The sequence below is a fragment of the Salvelinus sp. IW2-2015 genome, unplaced genomic scaffold (genome assembly GCF_002910315.2).
Source record: "Salvelinus sp. IW2-2015 unplaced genomic scaffold, ASM291031v2 Un_scaffold515, whole genome shotgun sequence".
Lineage (NCBI taxonomy): Eukaryota > Metazoa > Chordata > Actinopteri > Salmoniformes > Salmonidae > Salvelinus > Salvelinus sp. IW2-2015.
The window spans coordinates 313,717-326,513 of record NW_019942566.1 but is presented as its reverse complement, the minus strand read 5'-3'; the positions used below and the strand labels follow the sequence as shown (position 1 = coordinate 326,513).

General features: G+C 43.4%; 1 protein-coding gene across 2 annotated transcripts in view; it reads left to right on the top strand.

The window, feature by feature from the left end:
- The first annotated feature begins 215 nt into the window (after positions 1-215).
- Positions 216-12,797, top strand: part of casd1 (CAS1 domain containing 1) — a 38,166-nt gene continuing 25,584 nt past the window's right edge. The window contains exons 1-5 of one of the 2 annotated variants that reach the window (XM_024135588.1): positions 216-454; positions 1,754-1,850; positions 2,020-2,140; positions 2,538-2,582; positions 2,783-2,845. In XM_024135588.1, the coding sequence (XP_023991356.1) occupies positions 322-454; positions 1,754-1,850; positions 2,020-2,140; positions 2,538-2,582; positions 2,783-2,845 (459 nt within the window). In that variant the 5' untranslated portion in view covers positions 216-321. Of the gene's footprint in view, positions 455-1,753; positions 1,851-2,019; positions 2,141-2,537; positions 2,583-2,782; positions 2,846-7,615; positions 7,690-12,797 lie in introns of those variants that run through there. The other variant, XM_070438157.1, reaches the window with a different exon arrangement.

Sequence of the window (12,797 nt, the reverse complement as noted above, 5' to 3'; positions counted from 1 at the left end):
AGACCGCTGCGCCACTCTGGAGCCCCTGATGACAACACAATGAATACAATTCAAACTGATACGATTTTGCACCATACGTTTTCAGGATCCTTTAATTGTACTGTTGATTTATTTAAATCATGTTTGCATTGACGATGGAAGGTATAAAGCAGATGCAGGTGTCTTGACCAGCCGCAGGTTTAGTACAGCGTCGGAAACCGCGCACCGTCTATGCCCCACACAACAGTGCCAGACAGCGGATGCGTGGACGCGCGGGTGTACTCAGCCCCCGACCACCCCGCTGTATCCTATTTGTCTACTTGTTGTCATGGAGGAGCCAAGATGGCGGTCCTGGCCTATAGCCTAGGCAAACGGGAAATAAATCAGTATTTTTGCATAAAAAATGCTAAATTATTATCTCTCGCTGCCGTCATTCTACTCACCGTGTTTCACACAGTTGCTCGGTATTATGGAGGTAAGCGACTGGCTTAAATATGTTTGTTAGATAGCCAGGTAACGTTACGTTAGCTAACAGACACTTGACTCAACTGTGTTCGGGGAACTTGTAGCTAGCCAAGGATAGCTTCCCTCTTTGGCCCTTTTTGCTCGCTGTTAGGGCGTTTGCTAACACAATCTTACTAGTTACAACAATATGGTATTTGCAAATTGAGAAAACATAATAATAAAACCGCAAGGACTTAGCTACAGCTAAGCAATTGCAAGGATGCATGAATACACTYGCAGGAGCCTGAATTAGCTAACTAACGTTAGCTACATCGTTTTAGCACAGATAGAACAATGATATAACATATTTGGTGCATAGCTGTGATGCATTCAACCAAGAGACAGTCAAGCACAATATGTAAAGTATCCTAGTGGCATCGTCGCGAGTTAACCCATGTTTAATTACATCATTGTAGTAGCTAACTAGTAACGCTACGCTCTTACTGGCAAACTAGCCTACTGTATTAGCTGATTGCAACTAACTTGTTAGTTAATCTGTCTATTATCTACCATCAACCTAAGCAAACGTTAGTTAACTGGTCAGTTAACGTTAGCTAATGTGCTCTTTAAAAGTTAACGTACGTAACATACTGCGCACGCGCGAAGTAATAACTAGCTAACGCTTGCTAGTTACTATAGAGCGTAATTTATTTTTTATTTTTACGGGAAGCTCAAATGTGACATTACTGTTGATTTGATAGTGGGGATAATAAAGCCATAGCTGTCTGTGGCTAACTGTGGAATCTAATGCATGTCTTATGATTGGCAAGTATGCACATACAGCCACAGAGGAGGCAGGAGCCTAGCTGGCCATTTATAAATTATTGTTTGTATCTGGCAGGCAAGCGTTCGCCTCCCGGATGATGGCTTGCATACAGTGATCTTTGTTTATGGAAGGCATAGGACACAGTGGGCTCTCTGTGTGTACACTGAGAACAGCTGCTGCTGTTGTCTGGCTGGTGTTGACATTGGCTGCTCTTGACGCCTTCTCTTGTCACCCCACATCTTTTGCTCGTTTGCATTGATTAATTGCCAGATGGTTCTATTCAATTAGAACACAAGTGAACGCCATGAGATATGTGTGCTTTTTCCTGGAAAATGTTGATGGCTTAATTTGTACTGCAGGCTGCAATGGTGTCTTGGCTGAACCTTGCATTGCGCACACTGCTGCATTTGTAGTGTTGAAAACCGTGTAGAGGCAGCAGGTTTCATTGTGTGTTTTCTTTTGTTGTTATGGCTTACTGGAATGTTCTCTCTGTCTTCCCCTCAGGCGGAGATACATGTGAGTGGTTGCTGTCCAGTGGTCGGTTCTTAGGAGAAAACGTATGGCAGCCCTATGGCTGTATGATGCACAAATATAAAAGCATGTGAGTCACACCAATGGGGGGAATGTATGTATGTGTGGTGTGTGTGTAAAATGTGTTACATACTTTTGATAGCATTTTAACCAAGCCCACAACTACACAATTATCAAATTGTTTGTCAGTTGTTGTTACTATGTGCAAGTGAGTCATTAGTTGTTGTTTTTTCCCACAGTGAAGCAAAGACTTGCCTTGCTGAGAAAAGGGTGGCCTTCATTGGCGATTCCAGAATACGGCAGCTATTCTATTCATACATACAAATAATCGATCCTACACAAAGAGAGAATGGAAGAAAGGTAAGCTAAATCCCCCTGGCATAAAGCACACACAAACATGAATCTCTGATCTCATGGCTGAATCTTAACTTGAGATCTCTGCCCTTAAGTGACTCTCAAAGCTCCCATTGACATCAATGCAGAATTATTCAAAAGTCAGTTAAGTTAGGATTCACCTCTTAAGTGTGTAACTCTAATTACTCCTGGAGGTTGTTCTGGATAAGAGCGTATGCTGAATTGCTCAAATGTAAATGTGTGTGTATATATATATATATATATATATATATATATGATTTTTAGCCATGGTATTCCTAAAATAAGATGGGTAGTTGCTGCACTCAGTCAATGCTCTAATCTTGAGTAGAGAAATAGAGGGACAGTGACTGTTTTATCCCCTGTTGTGATGTCTGTCCACCAGCACGAGAACATTCCCTTTGAAGATAGGAGCTCTTCAGTCAATGTGGTGAGCTATTTGTGTATCTCTCTCTCCACATCTCCTCTGTCTCAGTCAACAATAACAATGTCAAAGCCCAACAATTCCTTTTTTTAATTTGACGATGTAGATTCACCTCCCAATTATTTTTTTTCTTCTTTCAAGGCAAACAGCATGTTTATTTTGGGTATTGTCCCGATAAGATCGATTGTTTCCTGTTTTGTTGTTAGGACTTCCTGTGGTATCCGGAGGTGAATAACTCTCTGAAGGAGCGCTTGATGTCATGGACAGAGGTAAAGGCAAGCACTTATACTGTGCCTTGCAAAAGTATTTTTTCCTATTTTGTTGCATTACAACCTGTAATTCAAATAGATTTTTATTTGGATTTCATGTAATGGACATAAACCAAATAGTAAAAATTGGTGAAGTGAAATGAAAAAAATTACTTGTTTCAAAAAATTCTAAAAAATAGAAACGGAAAAGTGGTGTGTGCATATGTTTTTATTTTAATTTTATTTAACCTTTATTTAACCAGGTAGGCAAATTGAGAACACGTTCCATTTTACAATTGCGACCTGGCCAAGATAAAGCAAAGCAGTTCGACACATACAACAACACATAGTTACACATGGAGTAAAACAAACATATAGTCAATAATACAGTGAAAAAAAAAAAAAAAAAAGTCTATATACAATGTGAGCAAGTGAGGTGAGATAAGGGAGGTGAAGGCAAAAAATATATGTATAAAATAAATAAAAATATAAAAGGCCATGGAGGCGAAGTGAGTACAACACAGCAAGTAAAATAAAACTAAAAAAAACAATGGAATGGAATGGTTGGTTTGCAGTGGAAGAAAGTGCAAAGTAGAGACAGAAATAATGGGGTGCAAAGGAGCAAAATAAATTAATAAATAAAATACAGTAGGTAAAGAGGTATTGTTTGTGCTAAATTGTAGATGGGTTATGTACAGGTGCAGTAATCTATGAGCTGCTCTGACAGCTGGTGCTTAAAGCTAGGGGAGATAGGTGTTTCCAGTTTCAGAGATTTTTGTAGTTCGTTCCAGTCATTGGCAGCAGAGAACTGGAAGGAAGGGCGTCCAAGGAAGAATTGGTTTTGGGGGTGACTAGAGAATATACCTGCTGGAGCGCGTGCTACAGGTAGGTGCTGCTATGGTGACCAGCGAGCTGAGATAAGGGGGGACTTTACCTAGCAGGGTCTTGTAGATGACCTGGAACCAGTGGGTTTGGCGACGAGTATGAAGCGAGGGCCAGCCAACGAGAGTGTACAGGTCGCAGTGGTGGGTAGTTATGGGGCTTTGGTGACAAAACGGATGGCACTGTGATAGACTGCATCCAATTTATTGAGTAGGGTTTTGGAGGCTATTTTGTAAATGACATCACCGAAGTCGAGGATTGGTAGGATGGTCAGTTTTACAAGGGTATGTTTGGCAGCATGAGTAAAGATGCTTTGTTGCGGAATAGGAAGCCAATTCTAGATTTGACTTTGGATTGGAATGTTTGATGTGAGTCTGGAAGGAGAGTTTACAGTCTAACCAGACACCTAGGTATTTTGTAGGTGTCCACATATTCTAAGTCAGAGCCATCCAAAGTAGTGATGTTGGACAGGCGGCAGGAGCAGGCAGCGATCGGTTGAAGAGCATGCATTTGGTTTTACTTGTATTTAAGAGCAGTTGGAGGCCACGGAAGGAGATGTATGGCATTGAAGCTCGCCTGGAGGGTTGTTAACACAGTGTCAAAAGAAGGGCCAGAAGTATAACAGAATAGTGTCGTCTGCGTAGAGGTGGATCAGAAAATCACCAGCAGCAAGAGCGACATCATTATGTAAACAGAGAAGAGAGTCGGTCCAAGAATTGAACCCTGTGGCACCCCCATAGAGACTTCCAGAGGCCGCGACAACGAACCCTCCGATTTGACACACTGAACTCGATCAGAGAAGTAGTTTGGTGAACCAGCGAGGCAATCATTAGAGAAACCAAGGCTGTCGAGTCTGCCAATGAGGATGTGGTGATTGACAGAGTCAAAGGCCTTGGCCAGGTCAATGAATACGGCTGCACAGTATTGTTTCCTTATCGATGGCGGTTACGATATCGTTTATGACCTTGAGCGTGGCTGAGGTGCACCCATGACCAGCTCTGAAACCAGATTGCATTGCGGAGAAGGTGTGGTGGTGGATTCGAAATGGTCGGTAATCTGTTTTGCTTGACTTGGCTTTTCGAAGACCTTAGAAGAAGGCAGGGTAGGATATATATAGGTCTGTAGCAGTTAGGGTCAAGGGTGTCTCCCCCCTTTGAAAAAGGGGGATAACCGCCAGCTGCTTTCCAAATCTTTGGGGATCTCCGACGACACGAAAGAGAGGTTGAAGAGGCTAGTAATTAGGGGTGGCAACAATTTCAGCAGATAGTTTTAGAAAGAAAGGGTCCAGATTATCTAGCCCGGCTGATTTGTAAGGGTCCAGATTTTGCAGCTCATTAGAACATCAGCTGACTGTATTTGGGAGAAAGAGAAATGGGGAAGGCTTGGGCGAGTAGCAGAGGGAGCAGTGCTGTTTGTCCGGGTAGGGGTAGCCAGGTGAAAGCATGGCCAGCCGTAGAAAAATGCTTATTGAAAATTCTCAATTATAGTGGATTTGCGGTGGTGACAGTGTTCCTATCTTCAGAGCGGTTGGAAGCTGGGAGGAGGTGTTCTTAATTTCTCCATGGACTTTACCGTTCCCAGAACTTTTTTGAATTTGTGTTGCAGGAAGCAAATTTCTCCTTGAAAAAGCTAGCCTTGGCTGTTCTAACTGCCTGTGTATATTGGTTTCTGGCTTCCCTGAAAGGTTGCATATCACGGGGCTGTTCGATGCTAATGCAGAGAACGCCATAGGATGTTTTTTCTGTTGGTTTAAGGGCAGTCAGGTCAGAGAGAACCAAAGGGCTATATCTGTTCCTGTTCTAAATTTCTTGAATGGGGCATGCTTATTCAAGATGGTGAGGAAGGCATTTTAAAAAATGACCAGGCATCCTCTACTGACGGGATGAGATCAATATCCTTCCAGGATACCCCAACGCCAGGTCGATTAGAAACATGGCCAGCTGCCGCTGAAGTGTTTCAGGGAACGCGTTTTTGACAGTGATGAGTGAGGAGGTCGTTTCACCGCCTGAACCCATTACGGATGCAGGCAATGAGGCAGTGATCGCTGAGATCTTGGTTGAAACAAGCAGAGGTGTTATTTGGAGGGCAAGTTTGTTAGGATGATATCTATGAGGGTACCCGTGTTTACGAATTGGGGAATTGATTCACCCCCTTTGCTATGAAGTCCCTAATAATATTCTGTGCAACCAATTACCTTCAGAGGTCACATAATTAGTTAAATAAAATCTACATGTGTGCAATCTAAGTGTCACATGATCTGTCACATGATGTCAGTATACAGTTTAAGTTGGAAGTTTACATACACCTTAGCCAAATATTAAACTCCGTTTTTCACAATTCCTGACATTTAATCCTAGTAAAAAGTCCCTGTCTTAGGTCAGTTAGGATCACCACTTCATTTTATATGTCAGAATAATAGTAGAGAGAATGTTTTTATCACATTCCCAGTGGGTCAAAGTTTACATACACTCAATTACTGTTTTGTACATTGCCTTTAAATTGTTTTACTTGGGTTCAACGTTTCGGGTAGCCTTCCACAAGCTTCCCACAATAGTTGGCGGTGAATTTTGGCCCATTCCTCCTGACAGAGCTGGTGTAACCGAGTCCGTTTGTAGGCCTCCTTGCTCGCACATGCTTTTTCAGTTCTGCACACGCTTTTTCAGTTCTGCCCTCACATTTTCTATAGGATTGAGGTCAGGTCTTTGATGGCCACTCCAATACCTTGACTTTGTTGTCCTTAAGCCATTTGGAAGTATGCTTAGGGTCATATGTCCATTTGGAAACCCATTTGCGCCAAGCTTAACTTCCTGACTGATGTCTTGAGAGATTTGCTTCAATATATCCACATAATTTTCCTACCTCATGATGCAATCTATTTTGTGAGTGCACCAGCCCCTCCTGCAGCAAAGCACCCCCACACATGATGCTGCCACCACCGTGCTTCATGGTTGGGATGGTGTTCTTCGGCTTGCAAGCCTCCCCCTTTTTCCTCCAAACATAACAATGGTCCATTATGGCCAAACAGTTCTATTTTTGTTTCATCAGACCAGACGACATTTCTCCAAAAAGTACAATCTTTGTTCCCATGTGCAGTTGCAAACCGTAATCTGGCTTTTTTTTATGTCTGTTTTGGAGCAGTGTCTTCTTCCTTGCTTGAGCAGCCTTTCAGGTTATGTCTATATAGGACTCGTTTTACTGTGGTGATAGATACTTTTGTACCTGTTTACTCCAGCATCTTCACAGAGGTCCTTTGCTGTTGTTCTGGGATTGATTTGCACTTTTCGCACCAAAGTATGTTCATCTCTAGGAGACAGAACGTGTCTCCTTCCTGAGCGGATGACGCTGCGTGGTCCCATGGTGTTTATACTGTGCTACTATTGTTTGTACAGATGAAACGTGGTACCTTCAGGCATTTGGAAATTGCTCCCAAGGATGAACCAGACTTGTGGAGGTCTTCAATCTTTTTTCTGAGGTCTTGGCTGATTTCTTTTGATTTTCCCATGATGTCAAGCAACGAGGCACTGAGTTTGAAGGTAATAGGCCTTGAAATACAATCCACAGGTAAACCTCTTATTGACTCAAATGATGTCAATTAGCCTACAGAAGCTTTTAAAGCCATGATATGAATTTTCTGGAATTTTCCAAGCTGTTTAAAGGCACAGTCAACTTAGTGTATGTAAACTTCTGACCCACTGGAATTGTGATACAGTGAAATAATCTGTCTGTAAACAATTGATGGAAATATGATTTGTCATGCACAAAGTAGATGTCCTAACCGACTTGCCAAAACTATAGTTTGTTAACAAGACATTTGTGGAGTGGTTGAGAAAGGAGTTTTAATGACTCCAACCTAAGTGTATGTTAACCTCCGACTTCAACTGTATATACATCTGTTCTGAATGGCCCCAGAGTCTGCAACACCACTAAGCAAGGGGCACCACCAAGCAAGCGGCACCACGAAGACCAAGGAGCTCTCCAAACAGGTCAGGGACAAAGTTGTGGAGAAATGCAGATCAGGGTTGGGTTATACATTTTTTTATCAGAAACTTTGAACATCCCATGGAGCACCATTAAATCCATTATTAAAAAATGTAAAGAATATGGCACCACAACAAACCTGCCAAGAGACGGCGGCCCACCAAAACTCACGGGCCAGGCAAAGTGGGCATTAATCAGAGAGGCAACAAAGAAACCAAAGATAACCCTGAAGGAGCTGCAAAGCTCCACAGCGGAGATTGGAATATCTGTCCATAGGACCACTTTAAGCCGTACACTCCACAGAGCTGGGCTTTACAGAAGAGTGTCCAGAAAAAAGCCATTCCTTAAAGAAGAAAAAAATCAAACACGTTTGGTCTTCACCAAAAGGCATGTGGGAGACTCCCCAAACATATGGAAGAAGGTACTCTGGTCAGATGAGACCAACATTTAGCTTTTTGGCCATCAAGAAAAACGCTAAGTCGGGCGCAAACCCAACACCTCTCATCACCCCAAGAYCACCATCCCATCACATGCTGTGGGGATGTTTTTCATCGGCAGGGACTGGGAAACTGGTCAGAATTGAAGGAATGATGGATGGTGCTAAATACAGGGAAATTCTTGAGGGAAACCTGTTCCAGTCTTCCAGAGATTTGAGACTGGGACGGTTCCAGTCTCGACTTAAAGATTGCTGTACACCAGCAGAACCCATCCAACTTGAAATAGCAGGAGCAGTTTTGCCTTGAAGAATGGGCAAAAACCCCAGTGGCTAGATGTGCCAAGCTTATAGACACCCCAAGAGACTTGCAGCTTTAATTGCTGCAAAAGGTGGCTCTACAAAGTATTGACTTTGGGGGGGGTGAATAGTTTTGCACACTATCTAATTTCATGTTTGTTCCATAATGAAAAAAATATTTTGCATCTTCAAAGTGGTAGGCAGGTTGTGAAAATCAAGTGATTCAAACCCCCAAAAACTATTTTAATTCCAGGTTGTAAGGCAACAAAATAGGAAAAATGCCAAGGGTGGTAAATACTTTCGCAAGCCAGTGTATCTAACACAGGTTTGGGGTCAATTCCAATTCAAAAAGTAAACTGAAATTCCAGTTTATTCATTTAAAAAGGGACATCCATTTTCAATGACTTATCAACTACCAGCAATACTATACCTGCACCTGTCGACGACACAAATTATTCTGCTTCCACGAGCACATCCAATGCTAGCATCAGTAATTCTGCATTTGTTGTTAGCCCAGCTAGCATGGACACTGACAGTTGTGAATATGATGCAGCCGAAGAGTTACTGCTTACTTACCTGGGAAAGCACAGAACAACAGACAGGGACGTTGGACCATCAAAGAGGCGCAAATAGGAGAACTACATTGATTTGGGGTTCACTTATATTGGGAGTCGTGCCTTTCCTCAGCCACAGTACGTTTATATGTGCAAAAGTACTATCTCACAACTCGATGAAACATTCACTCTTGCGCAGACATTTAGAAACAAAACCTGCCAATTTGAAAAATAAGCCGCTGGATTTCTTTGAGCGGGAATTAAGACGTCTTTTGAGTAGTAAGACGTATAAAAGCAACAGATACCATTAATAAGAAGGGGCTAGAAGCGTCTTATATGGTGAGCTACCGAGTGGCTGGGACAGGCAAGCCCCATACTATTGTGGAGGACTTAATTATTCCTGCTGCCTCGGATATGGCTGGGACAATGCTGGGGGAAAAGGCCCAAAAAACTATAGACAATGACTTCATCAAACACTGTATCACGATGCATCAGTGACATAGCAGGAGATGTTTTGAAACAATTACTGCTTCGCATACAAGCCAGTGAATTCTATGCGTTACAGCTGGATGAGTCAACAGACTTGGCGGGCCTGGTATATGTCCGTTACGTTTATGGGGGGTCAATTGAGGAAGACATCCTCTTATGGAATCCAGGACAACAGGAGAGGATATTTTTAAAGTACTGGACAGCTTTGTAACATCAAATGGACTTTGGTGGTCAAGATGTGTTGGTATCTGTACTGATGGCGCAAAAGCCATGACAGGGAGACATAGTGGAGTGGTAATGCGCGTGCAAGCAGTTGCTCCCGACGCCACTTGGGTACACTGCAGCATCCACAAGAGGCTCTTGCTGCCAAGGGAATGCCTGACCGCTTGAAAGACGTTTTGGACACTACAGTGAAAATGGTTAACTTTTGTTAAAGCAAGGCCCCTGAACTCTCGTGTATTTTCTGCACTATGCAATTATATGGGCAACGACCATGTAATGCTTTTACAACATGCTGGTTATCAAGGGGCAAAGTATTGACACGTTTTTTTGAATTGAGAGACAAGCTTAAAGTTCTTTACTGACCATAATTTTCACTTGTCTGACCGCTTGCATGATGAGTTTCTCACACGACTGGCCTATCTGGGTGATGTTTTTTCTTGCCTGAATGATCTGAATCTAGGATTACAAGGACTATGCAACTATATTTAATGTGCTGGACAAAATTGAGGCTATGATTAAGAAGTTGGAGCTCTTCTCTGTCTGCATTAACAAGGACCTTCCTCCATGCCCTGCCTCCAGTCCACTTGCCGATATCTGAACAGGAGAGCCTCATCGAAATTGCAAACGGTTCTGTGAAAATTGAATTGAATCAGAAGCCACTGCCAGATTTCTGGATTGGGCTRCGCTCAGAGTATCCTGCCTTGGCAAATCTCGCTGTTAAGACATGATGCCCTCTGCAACCACGTACCTATGTGAGAGTGGATTCTCGGCCCTCACTAGCATGACAACTAAATACAGGCACAGACTGTGTGTGAAAAATGATTTAAGACTGAGACTGTCCAATACAACCCAACATTGCAGAGTTATGGGCATCCTTTCAAGCACACCCTTCTCATTAACCTATGGTGAGTTATTCACCATTTTTGAACAAATAAAGTTTTATATGTAATTATTGATTATTATTTGTGCCCTGGTTCTATAAGAGTTCTTTGTCACTTCCCATGAGCTGGGTTGTGACAAACTCCTACTCATTCTTATATTTAATAAATGTATCGTATAAAGTGTGTGTGTGGCAGGCTTACAATGATGGCAAAAAAATACATTTGAGAGTGCGCTGACCCTGGTCCTAAAGAGGGTACGCAGCTGGAGGTTGAATGTTTTGAAGGAGTACGGGACTGTAAAAAGTTTGAAGCACTGATCTAATCCAACATAATCGGAATCACATCTTTGTTTAAATCAAATCAAATGTTATTTGTCACATACACATGGTTAGCAGATGTTAATGCGAGTGTAGCGAAATGCTTGTGCTTCTAGTTCCGACAAACAAGTAATCTAACCTAACATTTCCCACAACTCACTACCTTATACACACACAGTGTAAAGATAAAAGAAATCATTACATAAAGATATATGAATGAGTGATGGTACAGAACGGCATAGGCAAGATGCAGTAAGATGGTATAGAGTACAGTATATACATATGAGATGAGTAATGTAGGGTATGTAAACATACAGTGGCATAGTTTAAAGTGGCTAGTGATACATGTATTACATAAAGATGGCAAGATGCAGTAGATGATAAAGAGTACAGTATATACACATAACATATGAGATGAGTAATGTAGGCGTATGTAAACATTAAATTAATGGGCATTGTTTTAAAAGTGGCCAGTGGTAAATTTTTACATAATTTCCATCAATTCCCATTATTAAAGTGGCTGGAGTTGAGTCAGTATGTTGGCAGGGCCGCTAAATGTTAGTGGTGGCTGTTTAACAGTCTGATGGCCTTGAGATAGAAGCTGTTTTTCAGTCTCTCGCGTCCCTGCTTTGATGCACCTGTACTGACCTCGCCTTCTGGATGATAGCGGGTGAACAGGCAGTGGCTCGGGTGGTTGTTGTCCTTGATGATCTTTATGGCCTTCCTGTGACATCGGGTTGTGTAGGTGTCCTGGAGGGCAGGTAGTTTGCCCGCGTGATGCGTTGTGCAGACCTCACTACCCTCTGGAGAGCCTTACGGTTGTGGGCGGAGCAGTTGCCGTACCAGCGGTGGTACAGCCGACAGGATGCTCTCGATTGTGCATCTGTAGAAGTTTGTGAGTGCTTTTGGTGACAAGCCGAATTTCTTCAGCCTCCTGAGGTTGAAGAGGCGCTGCTGCGCCTTCTTCACAACGCTGTCTGTGGTGGGTGGACCAATTCAGTTTGTCCGTGATGTGTACACCGAGGAACTTAAAACTTTCCACCTTCTCCACTACTGTCCCGTCGATGTGGATAGGGGTTGCTCCCTCCTGCTGTTTCCTGAAGTCCCACAATCATCTCCTTTGTTTTGTTGACGTTGAGTGTGAGGTTATTTTCCTGACACACACTCCGAGGCCCTCACCTCCTCCTGTAGGCCGTCTCGTCGTTGTTGGTAATCAAGCCTACCACTATATAGTGTCATCCGCCAAACTTGATGATTGAGTTGGAGGCGTGCATGGCCACGCAGTCGTGGTGAACAGGGAGTACAGGAGAGGCTCAGAACGCACCCTTGTGGGCCCCAGTGTTGAGGATCAGGCGGGTGGAGATGTTGTTACCTACCTCACCACCTGGGGGCGCCCGTCAGGAAGTCCAGGACCCAGTTGCACAGGGCGGGGTCGAGACCCAGGTCTCGAGCTTGATGACGAGTTTGGAGGGTACTATGGTGTTAAATGCTGAGCTGTAGTCGATGAACAGCATTCTCCACATAGGTATTCCTCTTGTCCAGATGGGTTAGGGCAGTGTGCAGTGTGGTTGCGATTGCGTCGTCTGTGGACCTATTGGGTCGGTAAGCAAATTGGAGTGGGTCTAGGTGTCCGGTAGGGTGGAGGTGATATGGTCCTTGACTAGTCTCTCAAAGCACTTCATGATGACGGAAGTGAGTGCTACGGGCGGTAGTCGTTTAGCTCAGTTACCTTAGCTTTCTTGGGAACAGGAACAATGGTGGCCCTCTTGAAGCATGTGGAACAGCAGACTGGGATAAGGATTGATTGAATATGTCCGTAAACACACCAGCCAGCTGGTCTCACGCATGCTCTGAGGACGCGGCTGGAATGCCGTCTGGGCCTGCAGCCTGCGAGGGTTTAAACAATCTCGGCTCTGG